The sequence below is a fragment of the Cladophialophora immunda genome, assembly GCF_000835495.1.
Source record: "Cladophialophora immunda strain CBS 83496 unplaced genomic scaffold supercont1.3, whole genome shotgun sequence".
Classification (NCBI taxonomy): Eukaryota; Fungi; Ascomycota; class Eurotiomycetes; order Chaetothyriales; family Herpotrichiellaceae; genus Cladophialophora; species Cladophialophora immunda.
In genome coordinates, this window is record NW_015622543.1 from 1,923,509 (window position 1) to 1,935,514 (window position 12,006).

The 12,006-nt window shown below is 52.3% G+C and overlaps 2 protein-coding genes across 2 annotated transcripts; one reads left to right on the forward strand and one right to left on the reverse strand.

Annotated features, from left to right (window-relative positions):
- The first annotated feature begins 39 nt into the window (after positions 1 to 39).
- On the forward strand, positions 40 to 1,431 carry PV07_05168 (mitochondrial import inner membrane translocase subunit tim22). The gene is made up of 2 exons (XM_016392046.1): positions 40 to 476; positions 600 to 1,431. Exons 1-2 carry the CDS (start codon positions 381 to 383, stop codon positions 933 to 935), a joined length of 432 nt encoding a protein of 143 aa, XP_016249565.1. The 5' UTR covers positions 40 to 380; the 3' UTR covers positions 936 to 1,431.
- A 4,961-nt stretch (positions 1,432 to 6,392) lies between these two features.
- PV07_05169 (uncharacterized protein) lies at positions 6,393 to 10,717 on the reverse strand. Its single transcript, XM_016392047.1, has 2 exons — positions 10,483 to 10,717; positions 6,393 to 10,432 (listed from the first exon to the last, which is right to left on the reverse strand). Exons 1-2 carry the CDS (start codon positions 10,552 to 10,554, stop codon positions 6,836 to 6,838), a joined length of 3,669 nt encoding a protein of 1,222 aa, XP_016249566.1. The 5' UTR covers positions 10,555 to 10,717; the 3' UTR covers positions 6,393 to 6,835.
- Between the last annotated feature and the right edge of the window lie 1,289 nt (positions 10,718 to 12,006).

Genomic DNA, 12,006 nt, shown 5'->3' on the forward strand with positions numbered 1-12,006 from the left:
AAATCCCGCTCCGATCAACGTCGCGAATTTCTTTTCGCCGCAAGCCATTTGCCCGTATGCGCCTCCATTTCCTCTGCATTTGCATCCAGACCTCCCGCTCAGGCAACGACTGTTCCTCCCTGACCGCATCCACTCCTTCCACAGTCCACCACCTCCTTCACGATGGCGTTCCCAGGCGCATTCGGCGGCCCAGGCATGAGCGGCGGAGCAGCAGGAGGAAACGCAGGCATGAGCGAGCAGGAACAGCAGATGGTGAAGATGGTAAGAAGCACGAACCCTCGACAAGAATTTCGGATGGCACAGGACGTGGAGCATCCTGGGACTATCGCCATGAATTGGCGCAAGAAGATGTGATCGCTAATTGAACGGTATATGGACAGATGCAAAAAGGCATGGAGTCCTGCGTCGCAAAATCAGCTCTAGCTGGTGGAATGGGCTTCGTTCTCGGCGGCGCTTTTGGCCTATTCATGTCGAGTGTAAGCCCGCATTCTCCTCTTCTTCACAACTGCCCTTCCCCCGCATTCAGCCTGTGGACATTCCGACTTTCATCGACAAGGTTGCATCGAGAAATCACATTGAACTGACTGGACCCGCATTAGATGGCATACGACACTCCTCTATCCCCGCAAGGCCAACAAATCACCTCACTTCCTGTCCGCGAACAACTCCGGAGAGGCCTCAAAGACATGGGCTCGAAATCATATTCGTCTGCCAAGAACTTTGCGCTAATTGGTGCACTCTACAGCGGCACGGAGTGCTGCATAGAGGGTTTCCGAGCGAAGAGCGATCTAATGAACAGCGTCTCGGCTGGATGTATCACGGGCGGCATATTGGCGCACAAGGCAGGTCCGCAGGCTGCAGCGCTTGGGTGTGCCGGCTTCGCGGCGTTCAGCGCGGCGATCGATGCATATATGCGGATGCCGGAGAGCGACTGATCGAGGGTGAGGATAGACAATGTTTCTGCTGATTTGAAAGAGAAGGATGTATCAGAATCGAGGAAGAGTTGGGTTTCTTGCAATGCATGCATTCACAGGCGTTGGAATCGGTCATGAAATGTACAGCATGTACACCGCGGCTTCCCGTTGCGATATGACGCTGGGATCTGTATAGAGGGTCACAGGGGAGAGCGTTCAGCGAAGCATTTGCAAGGCGTCAAGCGGGATTTGTTACAACAAGAGGAAAGTCAACGAAGGACGCGTCTTCCATCTTGACAGAGGATTGCAACTGCCAGGAAATGTCCGTATATTTGCGGCTGGCTGGGATAGACGTTTGGAGCAGCAATATGGCGCTACTGGAACTGATGTATTGTCCCCGGCTACTGATGGGGACGAAGACTGGCGGCGGTACGATAGATTTCTCTCCGCTTTGTATAAGTTATCAGAATATTAACAGTCGTCTCGACGTGTTGCATATGCATATAAATATTCAGGTCACTGAGGCGATCAGCATGATGGACTTCCTTTGCAGATTCCAATAGAGCAGTCCAGTAAAGGGACAAAAGGTAAGTTTGATGGAATATATAGTTATGTGTTCAAGCTTTCGTGGAACTGAAGCGATTCTCGCTGAAGAGGTGAATTCTCCCCATCTTCCATCACGCTTGATCAACGCTTCGCCCATCCAGTTGACAGAATATATCCATCAATGGCCACAAAGACCCGCCGTAGTCCGGCCGTTCTTTAACTACTGCGGGGCATTGGTGTTTCTCGAAGCCCACTTACCTTCCAGTATACTCGGTACCTGTATCTTACATCATCTGCCATCATTTTGCATTTCGACAAATGGAGACGGTTGATTCAGGCACGCAGATACTACGTGGATGTAGACTCGGAGTTCTTCTGCCAATCTTTATCAAAATCCTTCAGAGCACATGGTGGCCCAGCAGACGGATATTCGAGACATGGCGGTCAGCGAATGTCATGCTCAAGGTTCCAGATTTAATTGATAATCATCGCTCAAGGAAGTCTGCTGTGCTTCAAATGCGTGTCCAGCTAATGGACGGTGCGAACCATCAAGGATGTTCATTTCCCCGGGACCAATCTGGCACGAACCACAACAACTCTCATTATGCTTCATGCAGCTTGAGTCGCTTCTAAACGTTCTCTTTGTCAAACTCGACCTTATCGACCACACAGACGGCCTTTCCTTTCATCTTTCCAGAATGAGCCAGTTCGACCATCTTCGGTACTTCCTCAAGTCCGTAAAAGATGTTGGTTTCGACCTTAATTCCATGTTTCCCTGCATCGTTTAGCATTTGCTGGCTATACTCTTGGCCGGCAATCAATGTCCCCTTGATGCGAATGTCTCGGAAGATCAATTCTTGGAAGGCTACGCAGACCCTGCCGAGAAGTCAGCTTTTGTGTCCGGTTCCAAAAAAAACCATGCTCACCGGTCGGGCTGCGCAGTCTGCACCATGGTCCCGTGCATCCTTGTAATGGCACAGGCCATGTCGGCCGAGGTCTCGTGCTCTGACACGTTGATCGAAGCATGGACACCCAAGCCATCTGTGAGCTTCTGCACCTGCTCCACAACCTTCTCTTTTCCTTCTCGCGCGTCGAAAATGTGCTTTGCACCGGCCTTCTTACACAACTCGAGCCCTTCATCTCTCGCATCAACCGCGACGACATTGATCCCCTTGGCCATGGCAAATTGTATGCCCAGGTGGCCCAACCCGCCACCGGCACCCACAATGCCTAACCACCCTCCTTCTGGGACCTCGGCCACGATAATGGCGCGATATATCGTACACCCGGCACAAGCGAGCGGTGCTGCACTGGCAAAGCTCACATTGTCCGGAATGTGACAACTCGTCCGGTTGTCCACAACGTGATACTCACTGAAAGCCCCGTCGACGAAAACACCGATGTGTCCCTCGATATGCTGACAATATTGATGCCAGTCATTCGGACCCTGACAGTTGAAGCACTTCTCGCAGGGGTTACGGGGGAGACCAGACATGACACGATCGCCCTTTTTGAAATTGGTGACTTCATCGCCGACGGCAACGACGATGCCTGTCCCTTCGTGCGACGCCGTACAGGGCAGCTTTGTCGGAAATTTGCCAGCGACTACCATACTGTCGGTGTGGCATAATGATGCAACCACTGTCTTGAGCAGGATTTCGTGCGGTTTGAGGCTTGTGGGAGTGGGCACTTTATGGATCGTGTAAGGTTTGTTGAACTATTGTCACCCACCGTCGTTGCGGATCAGCTTTTTGCTCTAGAGGCTGATGGATTGATGTCGATATAGCCGCGTTTCGAACTTACCTCTACCACTTGCACTGCGAGCATTTCTTTGGGGACTCCCTCAATCGCCATCTTGTGAGATCAATCCTCGCTTTTCTTCAGGTCGCCGTCCGGTAAAAAAGAAAACAAGGAGCTATGAAGGGATATCAAGAGAGCTGCCGTGTATCCAGGGGGGACAAATCTGCCTGAGGGTCAATTTAATGGATTCAATGCCAGTGGTCGAGTTACAGAGTCCTGCGCATAACCGAGGGGCAGTTGCGGTATCGGTGATTGGCTCCCCTCACCGTCGATGGCGGGCACGGCGGGCCGCCACGTTTTCCCCGAATGGGCGCATTACATAAGCCCCCGGAGGTAGAATCCACTAGGCTGAATGCGGCAGATCTAACCTCGATCTTTTACAAACAATTCAATAACAAACCTTTGTCTCGAAATAATAGCTACTTCTTCTTCCTTCTCCTTGGATGGATATCTGCATCGCTGAAAAGGATGGTTCCACGGAACTCTGACGGTGGCTATCTGCCATACCTCTCATGGGATGGCCAAAACATTGCTAACGATCCTCTGTGTCCGGAATGAAATTAGAGAACGAGCCGTAGAGTCCTCGTTCAGCATTATCACGAAGCCCTTTATGGAGCCCATGAGCTAAATACGTCTTTCATTGATGGCCTGGACCAACTTATTTCCTTTGTTCACTGCAACTGAGGGTTTGATGCGTTCAGATCCCAACTTAACTGCAATGTCGCCTGGAAGCCCGACATTTTTCCCTATCGTTTTAGGGTTAAAGCACTTATTTTCCACTTTCAGCCTGAAAGGTCACCACGCTTGCTCACTGTTCTGATCCGATTCTCACAACATGCCTGTACAGGGTAAGCGCTTGGATGGCGGTCCATTTGAGACGCTCGACTTCGGTGAACTTGACGATTTCGTAATCGGATACAAGCCGAGAGTATGGGAGGAGCGACAAGTTCCTGGGGATTTTGATCCGATATGGTACGCTGACCGGCACGGGAGAGGAGCCTTTGGGCGAGAGGCAGAAGACGAGGCCTTCCTGCGACGGCGGCTCTACTTCGAGGAAAATGTGAAGGATGATGTAGAATGGGGCCCTGTAAGACTGCTTGGAAGAGGGGGATACGGCATCGTCGGCCTATGGCAGAAACGAGACAACAAGAACCAGACCATCGACGAAGTCGTCTTGAAGCAGACCGCTTACAACAGCAACGAAACCAGGGTGAGCGCGATTGAGCTCGATCCCCGGGCTTATCCCAGGCACCTGATAGAAGCCGCCATCCACAAAGACATCAATACTCAGCATCCCGGTGTCTCACCACATTTGCGCCAATACAAGTTTATTTATGAAGACCGCATCCACCAGCAGGGCCGTTATCGATTCTATTTGGAGTATTGTCCACACGGAAGCCTTTATCAACTTGGGCGCCTTTACCGGTGCTGGGATACCTATCTCCCCGAGGTTTTCGTCTGGCATGTCTTCTATTCCCTGGCAAAGGCGTGCGAAGCCCTCCGGGATTCTCCCCCGGCCGACAGCAGAGCTATCAAAGAGGAGTACTTCGAGCTCGGGCTGGAAAATGTATTCTGCCTCCACCTGGATTTGAAACCGGAAAATGTGCTCCTCGGTTATCCGCACGAGGGTCAGGAGTACCCGTCTGCTCTACTAAACGACTACGGTATATCCATGTATACGATTTGTTCGGACAAGTTTCCAGGCATAAACCCTGGTGAGATGTGGTGGCGCGGCACCCATTCCCACAGGCCCACGGTAAGCAAGCGTTCGCCCGATCCCACTCTCACTCTCCCAAGGCGTTGCGGGTGGCCAATTTGAAGCCTGGAAGCGGCTGACAAGGAAACGACGCAGGAACAATGCCATTTTGGTGTGAACTGGGAGATCCCACCGGAGGGCGGGTGGATCAGGAACCAGGATACCATAAAACGGAATGTCGACTGGCACGGGGCCGCAGATAAACGTGAAGAAGACAACGATGGTAAACCAGACGAGAATGGTAACGATAAACCTCCCGGTGACGTGATCTTCGATCACACAATGAATGTAAGTTGGTCCCTTCCTGCCCCAACCGGCCCCAATCCCGGCGATACTGCCCTTGCACGGACCCCTGTCACTACCCCAGCTGTGTGGGAGGAAGAATCATAGAAGAGAAGCCTGCTGACATACCCACCTGGTTTACCCCGTGGTATAGATCTACGGCGTGGGCCACACAGTGTTCGACCTCGTGACACTCCGAAGCAGCACGAAACACCTGGTCAAGATCCGGGCCAAGTCGCTCAAGCGGTTCCAGCAGAACGGCAACCACCAGATCTCGCACGTCTCCACCAAGAAACCGGGCGTCTACAGCAGCCGGCTCCGCCACCTGATCCACCGCTGCCTGGACCCGGACCCGGCCAACCGGCCCTCGCAGCTGGAGCTGATGGACCAGACGCGCCGGGGGTTCCGGCTGGCGGTCAAGCGTGCGAAAAGGGCCGGCGCCTTCCCGGTCAAGGTGTACTGCCGCGACCACGAGATCAACGACATGCCCCTCGGGGACGCCGGCTTCAAGCCCTCGCGCAAGGAGTTCCGCAACCTGATCGAGAGCGAGTTCGTCGACCCGGACGCGCCCCGGCTCAGACTGCCCGCCGCCAAGTACGGCGGGTTCCCGCACGGCTGGTCCAACCCGAGCTGGAAGAGGATGTACAACCAGCGCAACCCGCACGATCGCTGGTTCAACGGGCTTCAAGGCGGCCGGGTTCCCCCGCCGCCCCCGCCGCCGCCTTCGTCTTCGTCCTCGTCTTCGTCGTCTTCGGACGGAGGTGACGACGACGACAATAACAACAAGGGCCCTCCCGTCAAGGCCGCCGACAATGTCAAGCCGAAATCAGCGCAGGCTCGGCCAGGTGGGAAAAGAGTCCGTTTCGCCGTTCAGAACGGAAACTTGGCCCTTGCCTAGTGGCGTTGAAGGGGTCAGGGCTGTGGGAAAGGGAACGGGAAAGGCCGTTCTTAGGCCGAGCCTGCTTGGGCAGGGCGTATGCATTGCTTGTGAGATGGGAAAAAGAGATGCACTGCGTCGAGGGCGTTGTGCAAAACATGACCCGGAGAGCGGTGATGGTGGTTTGATTTACTTCAAGCTTCAGCTGTTTTGATTCGAACCAGCCGTTATGAAAAATTGAGTAGATTTGGTCGGTGGTGTTCCTATCGGCGAAAGCGATACGTAGATAGTTGATTGTGTGGTTGGTATTCGTTTCTATCTGAGCTGTCGCTTCTGGCTTCTGTACTCGAACATCGTATCCTTTCATTCCACACCCTGGGGAGATATATGGATGCCAACCAGGGAATTAATTCTAAGAAGCAAAAGTCTTGAAAAATCCAAACCAAACAATACGCTCCATCGCTGATGCCCTGCGTGTGGATATGAATAAGAGACATCCAGCAAAGTATCCTTTGCATTGTTCAGGCCTCAAATCCGCCCTGGGTCATGATGAGGGACACCATCGCTATGCATGTGCGCAAACAACTCTTTTGTGAAGTCGGATCCTGTTTCATGCCAAATCATACACTTTCTTCTCCATTTTGTTGTTCATTTTCCTGTTCAAGCCCGCCTCGAGCCGTCGGAAGGAAACTCATCGGACACGATCAACCTTGTATTGACGTTCATGCTGCCAAGTTCGTTGAGCAAGAGCTTGAACGCATACGGCAGAGTCATTCTGACCACGTTCGAGCCCGGTTCGCCTGCTTTGCTGCACCGCTGACACCATCGTGCAAAGGCCATGAAGCCACAGTTTTCGCAGACGTCCACCTGATGCTGATCGCTCGACAACATCAGCCGCTCGCGGAGCAACTGTGACGCGCCGTATGCGATGAGACAGTCGCGCTCCATTTCTCCCAGTCGCAGACCTCCATCTCGTGAACGCCCTTCGGTAGGTTGACGCGTCAGAATGGCCCGAGGGCCGCGAGAACGACTGTGCATCTTGTCTTGCACCATATGTTTGAGTTTCTGATAGTAGATTGGCCCAGTGAAGACGTAGGCAGGAAGAGGTTCACCAGTGATTCCAGAGGTGAGATAATCCTTGCCATCATAACTGTAACCCGCCTCAATCAGAGCCCGGGACATGTCTTCGAGCTTGCTCCCACCAAACGCGGTACCGTACTCGAATTTGCCCTTGAGGATACCAGCTTTGCCAGAAACGAGCTCCAACATTTTGCCAACCGTCATTCGCGAGGGGAAACCGTGAGGGTTCATGATAATGTCTGGCGTGATGCCAAGATCTGAGAATGGCATGTCGACTTGCTCGGCGATAATTCCAACGACACCTTTCTGCCCGTGTCTGGAAGAGAACTTGTCGCCGACTTCTGGGACCCTCGTCTGCCGTGTCTGAATCTTGATAATTTGATGACCACCTTCGGCTTCGGTCACCATAACTTTGTCAATGTAACTGGGGTCCGGAAGACGATATTTCTGTGGTTGTGGATCCATCCCAAACGTGCGAGGACTATCAGATCCATTCTCTGACAGGCCCGAAGAGTTGGCGTTCCTAGGTATGAACTTGTTGACGTAGATCTCTCCGCTACTGACTTTCTCACCGACAGACGCGACCCCATCTGAATCAAGTAGAGCATGACCTTTGGCGATTGTACCGTCGGCATTCTTAGAAGGAGGGTAAACCATATCAGTCGTCTCATTCGGGTAATTCTTGATCGTGACAGGATACTTGCGAAGAACCTGGCAGCGGCCAAATCCCCGGTCAACCGATGCTTTGTTGAGGACGAGGGCATCCTCGATATCGTAACCGCTATACGACATGACAGCCACCGTCGCGTTCTGACCCGCAGGGAGTTTGTCGTACTTAACCAATTCGATGGTCCTTGTCTTCACCAGGGGTTTCTGAGGGTAGACCATGAGATAAAGCAAGGTATCAATCCTTAAGAACTGATTGTTGGCAATGAAACCAATAGCTTGTTTGCCCATGGCGCATTGATAAGTGTTGCGGGGCGATTGGTTGTGATGAGGATATGGAATCAGCCCTGCAACCGCCCCGAGAATTGTGAAAGGTTCAATTTCCAAGTGAGTGGTCGTTGCGTTTATGTCGGATTCATACATAGCGATATTGCTATCATTTTCTTCGTTAACGTCCAGGTACTCAACGAGGCCGCGTGCCAGAAAGTCGTCAAAGTCCATTGAGCCCTGACGGAGTGATTTCAGGTACCGTTTGGTGACCTTAGATTTTTTATCCTCAACAATAATCAAAGGCCGGCATATCCGACCTTCATCCGTTGCTACTTGAATTGTGTTGTGGTGATGGTTGATGAAGATTGATACGAACTCGGAGATTCGTCCCGATCTTCGCAGACGGCGAAACGAAGATAGGAAATGTGAAGGCTGTCGGGTAGCGGCCACAGGAGTGCCGTTCAACAGTACGAGGTAAGACCCCGGGGCGTAGAGCTCTGATCCGCCCACGGTGACTATATCTTCAGCGCCCAGCATAAAGATTAGCCGTTTGATCGGTGCCTCTTCGTCGTCTGTCGTGATGTGTGTCATTAAAGCTAAGTTCTTGACCAGACCACAGGCTTCACCTTCAGGCGTATCGGCGGGACAGAGCATGCCAAATGATGATGGTTGGAGCGCCCTAGGGCCGCTGACTTTGCGGGTCTTCTCAAATTGACTCGATATTCGGGTCATCATGCCGAGGGAGGCGATGAAGCTCAATCGACTGAGCAGGTGGGTGACACCAGCTCTGTCCATGCGAAACCGCTTCAAGTTCCAGTTGCCCGTGGCGATTGCTCTGTTCATGCCTTGAGTGATATGGTTTGATGCTCCCATCATGATCCTGACAGGGTCTACCAAGGCGGTCTTATTTTGCTTCCTCAATTCTTTGTCGATCTTCAGCTTGACGTCGTAATTGAATTTTTTGAACAAGTCCTCAAAGAGTAGAGAAAGTAATTGCCCCGCCAACTCCAGCCGCTTGTTACCAACGTAATCTCGGTCATCGACTAGGGCCGGATTTCGCTTCGCCATCAGGGCACGGCGTGCCATATGGGCTACATAGAGGGCCTTGGGTCTGAAGTTGAGATCTTCTATTGGAACATGAGCAATGAACACGGCACTGATGGCTTCGACAGCTTCCTGGACAAAATTTCTGCGAGCTTGCCCAAAAGGGGTCGACTTTGCAGTAATCTTGAGACGTGCTCCGATGTATTCGAGGGCCTGTTGTTGCGTATGGATGTGATTCTTGATCGTTTCTTCAAAGTTGATTGAGAAGTCTTCTCGAAGAGTAGAGTTGAGGCCGGCAACGATATTCATCATGTCCAGATCTGAGGAAACACCCATTGCTTTCAACAAGATGCAAATGGGTATGTCCTCCTTGAGAATATTGTGCTTCATGTACAAAAGGTCTTTCCTGAGCACAATATAGCTCTTCGACTTTCTCGCGTGGGTGGAGCTAGTAACCGAGGCAGTGATCAGGTCTTTCTTTGGATCGGCCTCGACAATGATTCGGTTTTTGCTGAGCTGCTCCTGGACCAGGATGACCTTCTCAGTACCGTTGACAATGAAATAGCCACCAGGGTCCAGGGGACATTCATCCATTGCGCACATCTCGGCCTCCGACTTGTTGGCAAGAACGCATTTGTTACTTCGCAACATCACTGGCAAGCGTCCGATGGGCACACCTCTGGTACGATATGCATCCTTTGTCTTCGTGAATCGAACATCGACCAGAATTGGAGCTGCGTATGTAAGATCTCGCAAGCGACATTCATTGGGGGTGACGCTCGATTCCTTAAACTCTTTTCTGTGGAACTTCTCCATCTCGTCAGCTCTGCAGGGTTTTCCAATGTAGATGTCTTCATATTTGATGTAGAATTTCGGATCAATGTCACTTGTAATGATCGGCTCAGCATTGATGATCTTTCTCAACTCGACATCGACGAAGTGATTGAAGGAGTCCACATGTTGCTTGACCAGCCCCTTCACCTTCAAGAACGCAGGGAGCAGGTTCCATTTGTCTCGAGCAGTATCGATAGGATCTGTCAGGGACTTGTCGTAGTAGAAGGGCTCTAGCGCCGCATCGAAGCTGTCTGCATGCTGATGAGGTTTGCGGGATTGCCTTCCAGTCTTAGGATTTTCTTTCACGGCAGACTCGTCCGTAGGAGGCCCCTCTTTGGCAGGTGCTTTGCGCACTGCTGAAGTCTATTCCTGTTAGATTGTCTCCTTCCCGGGTAGAAGCAGGCACAATTTACCTTCGGGACAGTCTTTCTAGCGGCCTGTGAAGGCGCACCGCCGGCGCCATCGGTCTTTCTCTTGGCCGGCATCTCTCGTCAAAGGGACGCAAAAGAGGAGGGGGACGGGTCGAAAAGCAAACCTTGCATGACTTGGTGCTGCGGCGAGAGGTCCTACAGTAGAATGCAGACGTTTTGGCAGAGGCAATATTGCAAGGCTCAAACGAATCATGCGTCGAGGTGGGCAACTTTTTTCGCAGCCAAATTCTGCCGCAAGTCAGATGACTAAGCGAGGCCAGGGCGGTGAAGGGAGGGGTCAGGCACCAGGCTCCAAGGCTCAGTGTGGAAAGTGCGCCGAGTGCCCGCCTTCAGAGTCAATTTCCCACACAATCAGCACCAGCGGCTCTTCCATTGGATCAACGGCCATGTTATACCACAGCTCCAACACCGCACAAAGCCTCAGGTAAGCTTCCCGTCCTCTGCTTTGCATCCATGGGATGACCCTGTCAGTCTGAAACACGCAATCGCCCGAGATTCCGACGTTGGCCAGAGGACGGATGCGAATGCCCAACAAGGAGAATGATTTGCCCTGGGGGACGGCCTCGCTCTCGGGCGTCGCAGCAGCAAGTGTGGGGTTCTTTCTGCTCAATGGCCTCTTTTTCATACTTTTTCATGCAGGGGATCATTTGTACACCTGGCCAGCGGGTCCGTGGCGTGCTTCCCGTTCATGGTCTTATCCCTCAATCAGATTCGATCCCGGTTCAGCACTTGCGTCAAGCCTAACGAAGCTCTAGCTCGCATTTTCCTCGAGCGTGCACGACACTTGGGCCACTTGCACTACGGCTAATTGGGCATGCCGCCGGAGTGCATTCAACAATATTGCGTTAAGGAGTGCTTTGCAATGTCAAGCAGGCGCCTCATGAGCCCACCTGGTAGTCGCTTACAGAATCGGTGGCCTCTCAGCTGTTTTCATGCTTGTCGCTTGTGGTCCTATAGAGCACAACCACAATAAGTGCAAGCATTAGCTCGGGCAGGAAACATCATTCCGTCTCGCCGCCCTGGGACGTTGCTGGTGTATGCTTCTCGGAAGCAGGCTCACTATTCCATTCTCTCCTTGTATGGACGGGACCAGGATTCCTGGACTTGGTGATGCTTCTAAAAGATCACAGCATGCCTGTACCAAACTAGAGGTACAGATGTTAAAGCACTGGTGCGTTTGGCGTCGGGCCGACTCCTAAATCAAAACGTCTAAATGTTGGGTTCTCACGAGCTGTCTGCACACAAGTCATGTGTCTGGAAATGGCCTTCACTGTCAGGACACTACAATGGTGGAAGATGACATGGCGCTACTCTCTGAATGTCTCATGGCAGGGGCCAGGCTGTGGGGTGCGAAGTGACTCTCCAGAGGTCAAACAAGAGGCAGACTTGGATTATTGCGCCATGCCGATCAGGAGGACAGTCGAAACTTAACCGATATACGAGAACAAAGAAATGCTCGAATGCTGGATCTTCGAGCAGATCCAAGAACCTCCCCAAGAGCATCCC

Coding starts and splice junctions, on each gene's coding strand:
- PV07_05168 (XM_016392046.1), top strand. CDS start 381: ATGCAAAAAGGCATGGAGTCCTGCGTCGCAAAATCAGCTCTAGCTGGT. Junction 477..599: donor TTGGCCTATTCATGTCGAGT/GTAAGCCCGCAT, acceptor GACCCGCATTAG/ATGGCATACGACACTCCTCT.
- PV07_05169 (XM_016392047.1), bottom strand. CDS start 10,554: ATGCCGGCCAAGAGAAAGACCGATGGCGCCGGCGGTGCGCCTTCACAG. Junction 10,433..10,482: donor CTAGAAAGACTGTCCCGAAG/GTAAATTGTGCC, acceptor TAACAGGAATAG/ACTTCAGCAGTGCGCAAAGC.